The following is a 14,226-nucleotide window of genomic DNA, read 5'->3' on the forward strand; positions in this document are numbered from 1 at the left end:
CGCAAAGTAAGGCTTTTTTTTTGTTTGTTTTAATGAGTTTTGTGATTTTTCTTAGATTGAAATCACCATTTACTCATCTTATTGCAGTAAACTTTGCTTTAGGTAAGTCTGAGATTAGGATAGGTTCCTCATTTTCTTCCCATTTTTTGGATTTTTTAAGATTTTACTCAGTGATCTAATTTGTTTTGAAAAACTAAAAATAATACTTTTTAAAAAGAAACCTGACTTGCACACAATTTAAATGTATATTATTTAGTCAACTTATAGGGGAGAGAATAGCTAACTACTTTACAAAAGAATTCTTTACAGAAGAACTTGCTTCCCTGAAGAAATACTGTAAGCACAGATCTGCCTAGTGTTTTCAGAGTTTCACTGAAGCATTCGACCTAGGCTCGATGTGCATGGAAAACATTTTTCTTATAAAAGTGAGCCACACCTTCAAAACAGCCATGAATTTCACAATCAACTCTTGGGAATGGGGAGAGAGGTGGAAGGCAGCCAGGCAGCCATGAAGCATGCTTAGTTTGGTATTGAAAGTTTTTCACCAGAATTGTGTACTCAATGTGGAACATCATTGACTGTTAGCTCACATGTTAACTGTTTTAGGAGACAGTCCTGCTGAGTGCTGAGTATAATATAAAGACTTTAAAGGACTCAGGTCTTATCAAAAAGACAAAAATAAACCCCCAAACCCTCAATCTAAAGAGAAAAAGGAGATGTGCTGCATCTCCTGTCATTTGATGGTGGCTCCTAATGAAACTGGAACACTGAAATGCATTAAGTGCTAAACAAGAAATCCTTCCCAAATACTTAAAGACAAGAGGAGTCTTTAATAAAGACCTGAGTCAGAGAGCCCAATAATTTATCATCTCTCCGAACCACTAGGACGGGCGGGAGAGGCTGTGGTATGTGCTTCCCGCTTCTTGCAGCTTGCCCTGTCCATCTCTGTCTGGATGGAGTAAGTGCTCAATTCTCAGAAAACGACATATTGGAACTGACAGCCTCACTATTGTGTATATAATATGTCATGGCTGACAGATGAAGCACATTGCAATGGGATATAGCCATCAGCCAAGGCTGGAGGAGGCCTTGTTCTTTGGACCTCTTAGAAAGCGCTCCTTCTGGGTCCTCCCTGCCCCTTCTCTGCAGCCCAGCTGAGTGAAGAACTTAAAGCACCAATCCCTCCTCCCCCACACCGTTGCCCCTGATCCTTTGTTTTGCTTCCCTTTTGTCCACCCCGCACTTTGATTGCTGAGCACTCCCAGCAGGGCAGATTGCAGCTGAAATGGTAGGAACAATGCGATCAGGCAGTGGTCCAGGGAAGCACCAGGGACCGGGCATGCTTAACTGCATTACTCTCAGCTGGTCTGCCCTGGGTGTAAGTGAGCAGGCCCCCACCTTTCAACTGCCAGGGTGAAATCTACCCTTCTGACAGTCTCATGGCCTTCTCCAAAGGCAGAGTTAATTGAAAAGTGAAACAATTAGGAGATGGGAAAGAACTAACAGTAAAAATTGCATTGAAGGGGAGTTACCTTATAAGCTCCTTTCGTCTTTAAGTATTTGGGAAGGATTTCTTGCTTAGCACTTAATGCATTTCAGTGTTCCAGTTTCATTAGGAGCCATCATCAAATGACAGATTAGTGGTGTATTGTCTTTTGCGTGCAGCTGTATATTTTGCCGTGGTAATAGGCACCTCATCCATTTATCTATTTATTTAACAAGCATTTATCGAGAGCTTTCTGGGTACTTGGCTTTGTAGTAGGCCTTGGGGATAAGATGATAAGTCTCTGACCTCAAAGTACTTATAGTGTAGGAAAAGGAGACAGAAAAGTACACAAATAAATGCCACCTAACAGTATAAAGACTGTGATAGATGTCTTTATGGGAGGCAGTGGCACATGTAGGAGATATACAGAGAATAAGAAATTAGGCTCAAGGCAGCCAATGTGTTTGCAGACAACATGTTGCAGATCATTTATCTGACTATTGACTAAACGAGATACTTGTAGTAAAATGTATGTTTCTTCATTCAATCAGTAGATTTTTGTGGAGTGCCTACTGTGTGCCAAGTGCTCTTCCTGTACCTCTGTGATGGTGTGTACAGGCAAGAAGGTGAGATAGGCATTTAATTCAATGAGCAGACAAATCAAATGTAAAACTCAAACTATGGTAAGTACCACAAAGATATGTTACATGATTTCATGAAAACTTATATTAGGGGTATTTCTGTAAGGTAGGCGAGTCTCCCAAGGATTGAGCCAGAATATGAAGAAAACATTAATTAGGGACTCTGGTAGGTACCAAGAATGAGATAATGGAACAAGAGAGGAAAAAATGGTAGGAGTTAGGGCCCAAGATCCTGGCCGGGCATCACCATGGAGCCTCTCCCTGGACTTTGGTTCCCAGAACTAGAAAAGTAATGGAGGTAGAGGTGGGAAGAAAGAAGGCTACTGCAAGTCTTGTTTTACCCAGGTCCAAAACAGTCACACCTTTTGTCTCACTGTTATTTTTAATAATCACTCCTACTAACCCTCAAGATGCTCCAGTATGACTCATCATACACTGATATCCTAAGGAGCAAAAAACTTAACCTCCATGAGCTCCTCTAAACCTGTGATCCTGTGAGTAAACACAGAGTGCCAGCTATGGTCCAGAGCATAAATAGAAATTAGCAATGCCCTGATTCATAAAAGATAAGTAAGTGGCACTTAATATTTTATGCCACAAATAAGATTTCTATGTTGTTGTTGAAAATGGAATAGCAGCTTATGTCAGCAGCAGTAATGCTAGTAAACACCCTCAAGTGGTAGGATTAATTCTCTATATGTTGATGATGGTAGCGTTTCTACTGTGAGTTGCAAGATGAATAAAAAAATTAAATAAATTGTTTTCTTAATTTTCCCCTGGGTATTTACAGGCTTCACTTGAGGAAACTATCTTATGATACTTAGAAAATACTGTAAGTATAAACAGGATTTCACAAAATCAGGGAGGCAGGAAATAACCCTAGGGATTCCAGAAGCTAGTGTGAAGGAAATCCTAGTTGCATGACTCCCTCGAATTGTCCCTGTAATGCTGTATGCCATCTGTGTTTTGACTCTTAGCAGGGGCTATAAGACATGTTTTCCTATAAAGCATAAGTTATATAGCTTCAATGAAAAATAGATAGAGATAAAATGAGATATAAAAAGATAGATAGATAGATGGATGGATGGATAGATAGATAGATAATTACCAGCCAAAAGTTTCTAAATTCATGAAGTCAATTATCATATACTTCTTAGAGGGATTATTATTCAAAGCGTTCTTCACTTTACTAATATTTTCGCTTCTTTAATAGTTATTAAGCTAATATATCCTGTAAGTTTACTACTCTATAACTTGGGCTTATAATAAACCTTAAGGAATGCTTCTTTGTACTAGTAGCATGGCTTAAAATCCATCTGGAACGGTGAAAGAATATTTTTATTAAAAATAGCTTTAAAATCTCCAAACGATGCATTCATTCTCCATTCCCATTGTGGTTTTGTAGACACTGATTATGTTATGACTCTAGCACCAGGTTTAGCTTTTAATTTTAGCTGGAGAGAGTCAGTCCTAAGGAAGATGCTGGAGACATTCCTTTAGAATCAATGAAGGGGAGACACAGTTGACAAAGTTCGGAGGAGTGATCTTGAATGACAATGGCTTTTTTTCCTGACATTTGTCTAGCAGTCTCAAGGTTCCTTTTGAAACTATCTTAAGAGTTTCCTCAAGAATGCAATAAGTGCATAATATAAGTTTAAAGATTCCTTTGCACGCTCACCCCCAAACACAGCAACACTCCTAGAGTCCATAAGGATTTGAAGGCTTAGGACAATTCTTGTATGTTTCTTTTCTTTCCCATTTCTTCTCTATGCTCTTGATTAGTCCACTTTCTCCCATGTAGGAGTCACCCATCTCCCCTTAATTCCTCAGCCTGGGCTGGTTTTACTGGTTAAAGTGGTTCCTTATAAGCTACTTGTGCAGAGATGTTGAACTCTAAGACCAAGTACAAGCTCAAATGAACTGGAACAGGAGGAAGTGCATACATTTGAAGAGAAACAGGGACAGAAATAAGAGGCTGCCAGAGTTAGGTGAAAGAACACAGGGAGTCCGGAAGTTCCAATTCTCTCCTGGGATTTGCCCTCTTTGGCAGGACTCTCCGTTGTTCAGGTCTCATCTCAGCTTCTTCAACTGTAAAAATGTAAAAAGGCATTGGGCTAAGTGACCTTTAGGGCCCCTCCTTCCTCTCTCTAAAGATTGCATTAAACCAAGGTGGGTCAAGATTCCTCTTACTCTGGGAGAAAAGGCAACAATTAAAGCATGCTTACTGATATTCAAAACCAGTGCAATATATCTTTACCACTTCGATTGAGAAAACCTCTGTAAAACATTCTGACAATAAAGGTGGCTCTTCACGTAGGTATTCATTTCCAACTTTCAGACTTTTGATGTTAAATATTAAGTAGCTTCAACATGCTCATCTTTGTTTCTCTCTCTCTCTCTACCTTTTCACTCCACTCACCCCTAGGCTTACGAGAGGCCCCAGAAACATTCAGCTCTCCATTATGACACAGGCCTCCCACAGGACTTCACCGGTGACACCTTAAAACCAAAGCACCAGCAAAAAAGCAGCAGCCAGAACCACATGGACTGGTCCACCAACTCTGACAGTGGACCCGTCACTCAGAATTGCTTCATCAGTCCAGAGTCTGGCAGAGAAACTGCAACCACCAGCAAGATCCCAGCTCTTGAGCCCGTGGCTTCCTTTACAAAGGCCCAGGGTAAGAAAGGCAGTGCAGGGAACACGTGGAGTCAGTTGTCTAACAGTAACAAAGATCTGCTCTTGGGAGGTGTGGCTCCATCCCCAAGCAGCCATAGCTCACCAGCCCCACCCAGCAGCTCTGCTGAGTGCAATGGGCTTCAGCCCTTGTTGGATCAAGATGGAGGAGGTACAAAGGAGCCCCCAGAACCACCTACTGTGAGCAGCAAGAAAAAGTCCAGTAAAAAAGATGTGATAATTCAGACCATACCAAACCCAGACCTGGATTGGGTCAAGAATACCCAGAAAGCATTTGACAATACAGAAGGGAAAAGGGAAGGTTATTCTGCAGATAGTGCCCAAGAGGCATCACCAGCCAGGCAGAACGTGAGTTCTGCCAGTAATCCTGAAAATGACCCAAGTCATGTCCGGATTACTATCCCCATCAAGGCACCCTCTCTGGATCCAACCAACCATAAGAGGAAAAAGAGACAGTCCATTAAAGCAGTGGTGGAAAAGATCATCCCAGAGAAAGCCCTGGCTTCTGGACTCACTATGAGCAGTGAAGTCGTTAACAGGATACTTTCCAGCTCTGAGGGGAATAAGAAGGATCCCCGTGTCCCTAAGTTGGGTAAAATGATAGAGAATGAGTCCCCCTCAGTTGGCCTTGAAACTGGTGGAAATGCTGAGAAAGTTATCCCAGGAGGTGTGTCTAAGCCGCGGAAGCCACCCATGGTCATGACACCTCCAACGTGCACAGATCACTCTCCATCAAGAAAGCTGCCGGAAATCCAACATCCAAAATTTGCTGCAAAACGAAGGTGGACTTGCAGCAAACCGAAACCCAGCAGCATGCTTCGAGAGGCAGTTATGGCCACCTCTGATAAACTGATGCTGGAGCCCCCGTCTGCGTATCCCATCACCCCATCCAGCCCTCTGTACACCAACACAGACAGTCTTACTGTGATCACTCCAGTCAAAAAGAAGCGGGGACGACCAAAGAAGCAGCCTTTGCTCACAGTTGAGACGATTCATGAGGGTACTTCCACCAGCCCCGTCAGTCCCATCAGCCGAGAGTTTCCTGGCACTAAGAAAAGAAAGCGACGCCGCAATCTAGCGAAGTTGGCCCAGCTCGTGCCGGGAGAGGACAAACCCATGAGTGAGATGAAATTTCACAAGAAAGTTGGAAAGCTCGGCGTGTTGGATAAGAAGACCATCAAAACTATCAATAAGATGAAGACACTAAAGAGGAAAAACATCTTGAACCAAATCTTGTCCTGTTCCAGCAGCGTTGCTCTGAAGGCAAAAGCTCCCCCAGAGACCAGCCCTGGGGCAGCAGCCATTGAAAGCAAACTGGGCAAGCAGATTAATGTCAGTAAGAGGGGAACCATCTACATTGGCAAGAAGCGGGGCAGGAAGCCAAGAGCAGAGCTGCCACCCCCATCCGAAGAACCCAAAACAGCCATCAAGCACCCCAGGCCTGTTTCTAGCCAGCCGGATGTTCCAGCCGTGCCTTCCAACTTTCAGTCACTTGTGGCGTCTTCACCAGCAGCTATGCACCCACTTTCAACACAGTTAGGTGGGTCAAATGGCAACCTGAGCCCTGCCAGCACTGAAACCAATTTTTCAGAGTTGAAAACTATGCCAAATCTCCAGCCCATCAGTGCTCTTCCAACCAAAACCCAAAAGGGAATACACAGTGGAACCTGGAAGCTGTCTCCACCGAGACTGATGGCCAACTCCCCTTCACACCTGTGCGAGATTGGCTCCCTAAAGGAAATCACGCTGTCCCCTGTGAGCGAGTCCCACAGTGAGGAGACGATCCCCAGCGACAGCGGCATTGGGACAGACAACAATAGCACTTCTGACCAAGCGGAGAAGAGTTCAGAATCCCGAAGGCGGTACTCTTTTGACTTCTGCTCCCTGGACAACCCGGAGGCCATTCCGTCAGACACCAGCACAAAGAACCGGCATGGCCACCGGCAGAAGCATCTCATTGTGGACAACTTTCTGGCCCACGAAAGCCTCAAGAAGCCAAAGCACAAGAGGAAACGGAAAAGCCTGCAAAACCGCGATGACCTCCAGTTTCTGGCAGACCTGGAGGAGCTCATCACCAAGTTCCAAGTGTTCAGAATCTCCCACCGGAGTTACACCTTCTACCACGAGAATCCATATCCCAGCATTTTTCGTATTAATTTTGATCACTATTACCCGGTGCCATATATCCAGTACGACCCGTTGCTCTATCTTCGTAGGACTTCAGACTTGAAGTCAAAGAAGAAGCGTGGTAGGCCTGCAAAAACCAATGACACCATGACAAAGGTGCCTTTTTTACAAGGGTTCAGCTACCCTATTCCCAGTGGAAGTTACTATGCACCCTATGGAATGCCTTACACATCAATGCCTATGATGAACCTTGGTTATTACGGTCAGTACCCAGCTCCCTTGTACCTATCGCACACGCTTGGAGCAGCCTCCCCATTCATGAGGCCAACAGTGCCACCACCTCAGTTCCACACAAACTCCCATGTAAAGATGTCCGGTGCAGCTAAGCATAAAGCTAAGCATGGAGTACACCTGCAGGGACCTGTTAGCATGGGCCTCGGTGACATCCAGCCTTCTCTGAACCCTCCCAAGGTTGGCAGTGCCAGTCTGTCCAGCAGTCGGCTCCATAAGAGGAAACACAAACACAAGCATAAGCACAAGGAAGACCGGCTCCTCGGGACCCATGACAACCTGAGCGGTCTCTTTGCAGGCAAAGCCACAGGCTTCTCCAGCCACATCCTGAGCGAGCGGCTGAGTAGTGCAGACAAAGAGCTCCCGCTGGTGAGTGAGAAGAACAAGCATAAGGAGAAACAGAAGCACCAGCACAGTGAAGCCGGCCACAAAGCTTCTAAGAACAACTTTGAGGTGGACACCCTGTCTACACTGTCACTTTCTGATGCCCAGCATTGGACACAGGCCAAGGAAAAAGGAGACTTGAGCAGTGAGCCTGTGGACTCATGCACAAAAAGATACTCTGGCGGTGGTGGGGATGGTGGCAGCACGAGATCTGAGAACCTGGACGTGTTCAGTGAAATGAACCCTTCTAATGACAAGTGGGACAGTGACATGAGTGGGAATAAAAGGAGGAGCTATGAAGGCTTTGGGACGTACAGGGAAAAGGACATCCAGGCTTTCAAGATGAACCGCAAGGAGAGAAGTTCTTATGACTCCTCCATGTCTCCAGGTAAGGCTAACTTTTTCTTCAGACTTGGACTGTCTAGTTATTTAATTGCTGGGCTTTGTACCTTAGACACATCTGTGGCATGTTGTGTTCCCTAGCTTGCAAAGAGGTGGGAATCAAATTTAAATGGATCTCCTTGCACATTTGAGTTTGCCGCACATTTTATAGAATGTTTACTTGGTATCTACTACCTTTCCTCTTTCCTGGAGCCATTGTTTGAGAAACTGTGAAGCCGTAACCCTAATAGCTGCCTAGGCTGCAGTCATACACACTACAGTTATGTTTTTTATTAAAGAGGCTGTTCTTGGGTCCTCATCTGATCGAATGGTACAGTTTACTGTTTGCATATAGCCTCTCAAACTTATTAGGAATACCAATAAGATCCAAGAATGCCAAGCCTGGAAGGAAATGACTAGCTTGTTTATCTGGCATGCCAGCTCCAGAAGTCGCACATCTTATGTGAGAAGTCCTCTGCAGAGCCATTAGAAGCTGATGGCCAGTGAATCCTGAAGTCTAACTGATCAGGTAGCCACAGCCCTGGGTCATATTGTTTCCATTTTTGCCACGGGCATCGATAAGCTGTCCTGGGCAGTCCCCTAAAATGAAGACTTGACTACGTTCAGATACTTGTCATTTTTGTGCACTAAGTGGAAGGAGACAGGCTGGAAGGTGGTGTGTGCCTCCTGCTTCCAGGAGACCTTATAACTGTGTCTCTCTGCATACCCACTAGAAAGGGATTTTTCTTACTAATTTAAACTGAATTGTTGGTTGCTACTAGAAAGACCCTATTCCTTGTCAGTTGCTGTCATAATTTCCTTGCTAACCTCCCCAACCACACAAATCCTGCCCCACTTTTAGGGCCTCACATTTCTGCAAAAGAATCCCTTTGACCCTGGCCTTACAGCATATATGGTAAGACTCGTATAGAAGACTAGAGCATATTATTTATTAGGAAAATAGTAGAAACTTCTTACCTAGGAGATGCAGAAGCTAAAAAAAAATTATTATGTTCCCCCTGCCCCCAAATAATATAAAATGCTCCGACTAAAGCCAGGCTTTAAAAAACCAATCATCCATTTGTTTAAGGTTTCGTGTAAGATTTCACTTCTGTGTATGATGTGTACCACTCACTTCTCCTCTCCCTTCCCAGGGAGCCCATATTTCTTGAAGGCAGGAATAGTCTATTCATGAAGAATTAGAGACATTTTCTAGGCCAGCAGATTTCAGGAAGAAATATGATTATGAGGTAGAAACCACTTAAAGATCACCCCAAATTACCACTAGCTTGTGAGTTGTAGTGGTAGATGTTCTCCTTGGTTAATGAAGAGACCAATTAGCAGTCACATCTCCTGCATTTGCTCAAGGTAATAAATGACCTACACTTTGTGTCTGCCCAAAGTGGACATGCTCATCTGGGCTTCATCATTTCTCATCATCAGACTTTGTGGAAGGTGCTTGGTTTTATGCCGAGAGCAGACTAAGCCCACCTGGACAGGATCTTGCATGACATATGAGAAACACTGTTGATCTCTTTCAGCATGATGAAACTGATTCATGGGACTTACTCTAGCTGTGGACAGAAGATGTTATTTTTGTAATTGTATGAGCCTTATTTAGCTAGAAAATAATGATGAGGGGTTATTGTTAAGAACCTACAAGCAAAAATCCTAACTTAACAGACCCAAAGAGAAAAATCTCAAGAAGCTAAAACCAGATGTTCTTGCAAGTTAGGTTTCTCAGCAATTTTACCAGGATTTGTCTGTGGCCACGCTGTATTGCTGAGTGCTGGTTGACTTCATAAAGTTTCCCAGCTGGGGCTCACATCCAGTCATTGTGTGCCCCCACTCTAGTTGTATTGCTTTTCATATGTTTGCATTTATATAACGCTCATCACTTCATTAAAACTCCTCCTCATCCCTGTCGCATCTTCTCCTCTGATCTTCTGCCAGACACTCGAGGTGTAGAGAAATAGGTATCATGACAATGTCATGAAAGAGAACTGGATTCCACCTGAAGAACTGAATACAAGGTCCAACTCTGTTACTAATTCTCTGTGTGGCCTTAGGCATGGATTCCACTTCTTTCAGGTACTGTCTGCCCATCTGTAACTTAAGGGGTTGGGCCAGACCTCTTGTGTATAGTGTGCCTCCATTTTGAAAGCCAGTTCATATAAGTTTCTGTGTAACGCCCTTCCTTCAATCTTAGAAGGCTGACACTTTTATTCCTATATTTACAGATCAGGATACTGAGGCTCAAAGAGATCAAGTGAACTCTCTAGGTTCAAAAAGCCATTGGTCTTGATTCTAAGCCCAGAACTTTGCCTGCTGCATTGAAGCTTGACTGCCTGTCACTGAGCGAGTGAAAGCTATATGTAGAACACAGCCCTTGGTGCCCAGTCCAGTGCTCCTCTATGTCATATCTGTGCTTTCGGAATCTTACTCATCCTCAGATCACATGCCCTTCCCTAAGGTGTCTGCACAATGATTATGTGATGATTATAGAAGAGAGTAATTAAGGAAAGAAGAAATCCTTTATTCAATTCCTGACCAGTGGAGAAGGAATCTTTATGGCCTTACCTTTTCTGAATATCAGCCTGGAGGCACACCATGGACAGACATAACTTCTACCTCTGTCCTTGCTAACATCCAGCTCTCTGAGTTATTTTTGCCACTGTTTTGTGTCTATCTCTGTCCTCTATGAGCTTATTTTTTTCCCGGAACTTTGATGAATCATAATTGTTGGTGGCTGCTACATCTCTGTGAGCTATACCTGATGTTCCTGCATATCTCATTGAGCTTCTTAGTGAGACAGACCAGATTCCCTCTTATTCCCCTCCATCCAAGCCTTAGCCTCACATTGCCTATATCTCGAATGTCTCCTTCATTGCTGTGCCCCCAAAGCATGAGAGAAAAATAGCTTTAGCATCACATAGAATCCAATGTCAGAGTTTGTCAAGACTCCCTGAGGAGCATTCACCTTATGATACACACTGAAGAGTGCTAAGTTCCATGAAAAGACAGGAGGCAGATGAGATGAGGCTGAGCCTACTAGATGCATTAAGAGCTTTCAGTGACTTTATGTGCATGAAGGTGTGTATTCAGCTGGTTAATATTGAGGGTCATGATAGGAAATAAGCATCTGCACTTTCTATAACTTCTCTCCCTCCACCTTTTTCTTCTTCACACTTGATTCATTTCCTTAGCATCTGAATGTCCTATTTCAAATGAGCTATTCTTCTCTAAAATAGATACAGTATAAATATAGATGTCATCCTTTAGCCTGTTGAGTACCAGATTTAGGAGCAGAGTCAAGAGAAGGCTTTGAGTGTTCCCTAAAATCAGAGCTGAAAAAGACACCATATAAATGTGAGTCATTACCATTGTGGAGAGAGGAATTAGAGACCCTATTTAGCAATAGCAGCAGTTGTACACTCCATTTCCTTTTTCTTGCTTGGGAAATCTTTCATTTGTCTCCCTGGCCCAGCAGATGACTGCATTATCTTGTTAGCCCTCTTCCGATACACCTAGAGATAGGATGCAGTACGGACTCCTGAACATTTTTCTGTATTTTAACTTCTCCTTTTTTTGGTTTCAGAATGCAGTGGCTCTTTTGGCCTGTTTTCTAAATGCATACCATCTGCTAAATGTCCATTTATAAAAATGCTTGCCTGAGGCCAGAAAATGGATAAATAGTGGGAAGGTGCAATCTCAGAATTGGTATAAGCCTTATTGGCCCCTATTTGGGCCTCTCTGTGGGCAGGCATTGCCATCTCTTGCACACTAGCATGCAGCAGAGGGCCAGAAGAGCAAATGCATAGCCCAGGGATGACAGTGCATAGTCAGAATGATGCCATGTGCCCTCAAAGCCAAGTTTTCTTAAGGCGGTGGAAGAGTGATGAGTGACGTTTTCTCTTCAGACCACTTGGAAACAATCTTTGCATACTCTGTCCTAAAGTTATGCCAGATACTGAGACCTCATGACAACTGCTGTCCAAACTCCTATCAGATAATTTTTAAAAAACAGTGAGATGACTGAATCTACATGTGTACCTCTTAGTTTCATGCCATTGTTAAAAATGTGGCCATCCCAAGTTCCCAAATGTCAAGTACTTTCCTCATGATGAGTGGAGGCTGAGAACTGATTCTGAGCACACATCTCAGATATCCAAATCCTGCCATGTAGGTAGCTGGATTCCTTGGTACCCGGTCCCCTCCACCTCTCCCTGTGCCTTCTATCTTGCCCTTTGCCAACTCCTCTTATCAACACTGTAGAAATTAGAGGAGGCAGTCTCTGCTGTCACTCACTGGCAGGATATGGATGCCCAAGCCAAAAATAATACAAAAATCTCCTTCAAGCAGTCATCCAGATGAGGGAATTAACCACATGCATGAAATGTCATGAAAACTATGTGAAAGAAAGCTTTGAGGATCATTTCCTTAAAATGGAATAAAAGGAAGAAGGGGACTAATGGAAGGAGAAAATTAGGACCAGGAATAAAGAGAGTAAAACCTGGGAAGCTGATGAAATACAGTCTTTTTAACCTTAATCCAAGTCCAATTCTGAGTCCTCTTGTGGGAGGAAATGAAAGATTAATTCGCTAATGGCTACCGTGCAGTTTACATAAGATTAGGAAGATCTGTCCAAGTCTTATCTCTCACACTCACTAGCTGAAAGACCTCTTCTGTTTTTTGACTTTCAGTTTTCCAGAATGGGACTATGACAACGAAAGTTCTGATCAGATCTGATAGTCTAGGATTCTAAAAGCCTCGAATTTATGCAATGGAATTTCAGCATGTACACACACACACACACATACCCCAGACACACGCACAGGCAGAAGTTGCAGAGAAAATATCCCAGTTATTGACCATGTTGACCAAATAATTAGTTGTTCAATGAAGTCTGAAAACAAATACCACTGGTTGTATATTCATCTATGAGACTCAACCCATTCATCTTTAGCTCTAGCCCCTTCACTTAACCATTGGATTTCTCCTTTGCAAAAGGTGGAATTCCTAGTACTGTGTCCCACCAACAAATGAGCTTGCTCCTTGTATAGGCTGAAACCATAGTCTCCATCTGAGACACAAATAGGTTAGAACACAAATATGAACAATTTTGTGGGGACGGACAGAGCATGCTTGGATTTGTATTTAGACTCAGAATTAAATGAATCTTAATAATGTAGCACAAGCACCTCATTCTGCTGATGAGCACACTGAGGCTTAAGAAGGTCAAGTGATTCATCTAATGATACATATTTAATTGGGTGAAGAGCTCAGATTGGGGACCTTCATATCAGGGAGAGGGGCAGGGAAAGGGAGAGAGAGAATGAATACGAGAAAAAAACACAAAGGTGAGTCATGGGAGAGATGTTAAGCTATAGGTTTTCTTTTGCTGTGAGCTGTTGTAAAAGGTAAGCATCTCTTTGACAATAATTTGGTTTCCAGGCTATCTCTGGGGACCCATGTTTGGGACTAGAAACGATCTTTGTGGGCTCTGATGGAAGTCATTTTTTTTTCCTTTCCTGTCTTAGCAATTGCACATACTTATTTTATTGAGCATCCCAAGGCTCCTCCTAATGTTTCCTTTTGGAAACCAAGAATTAATCAAATTAAAGGATATAACCCATAACTTTCTAGCAGTGAAACAAAAAAAAAAATAACTTAGACTCATGGCATCTCTTTTGCTACATTAAAATCAGAAATCGAGCAGTTCTACCTTTGGAGCTTGAAGTCTCCAAACCATTTATCTTCCCACAGTTGGCAAATGTTCTCCTGTCCTGGTGAAAATTTTTATTTATACCTCTGTGGGATTGGGAAATTATGCAGATTCAGGTGTGAGTACAGAGAAGTTAACAATTTTGACAGACTTGGCTTTGCTCAAATACGGATCCTTTCTTGGCTGGAGAAATCAGGAAGCATGCCTTCGAAAGGCTGGCCTGTCACTGGGCAGAGATAAGCTAAGCACCTTTGGAAGAAACTCCAGAAAACCATCTCCTCACCTCATAAAAGAACAAGTGATGAATACTTTTAGAATCGTGGCCTAGGCTTGAGCCAGTATAGCACTTAATCCAAGTTGACTGAATTCAAGTGGAAGTGATAAGGACAAGACAAAATTTTTAAATGATTTATTCAGTGCCTAGTATGTATAAGGCTTGTGGCAATCCCAGGAATAAATCAAAGATGAGTAACTCAATGCTTTTGCCTTCAGAGAG

At 43.1% G+C, this 14,226-nt stretch overlaps 1 protein-coding gene across 5 annotated transcripts in view; it reads left to right on the top strand.

The window, feature by feature from the left end:
• SETBP1 (SET binding protein 1) overlaps positions 1–14,226 on the top strand; it is a 378,635-nt gene that overhangs the window by 261,625 nt on the left and 102,784 nt on the right. For all 5 annotated transcript variants that reach the window (XM_017963440.4, XM_035270919.3, XM_035270920.3 and 2 more), the window contains exon 4: positions 4,553–8,012. In XM_017963440.4, coding sequence (XP_017818929.3) covers positions 4,553–8,012 — 3,460 coding nt within the window. The remainder of the gene's footprint in view (positions 1–4,552; positions 8,013–14,226) is intronic.

This window comes from Callithrix jacchus, chromosome 13, assembly GCF_049354715.1.
Source record: "Callithrix jacchus isolate 240 chromosome 13, calJac240_pri, whole genome shotgun sequence".
Classification (NCBI taxonomy): Eukaryota; Metazoa; Chordata; class Mammalia; order Primates; family Cebidae; genus Callithrix; species Callithrix jacchus.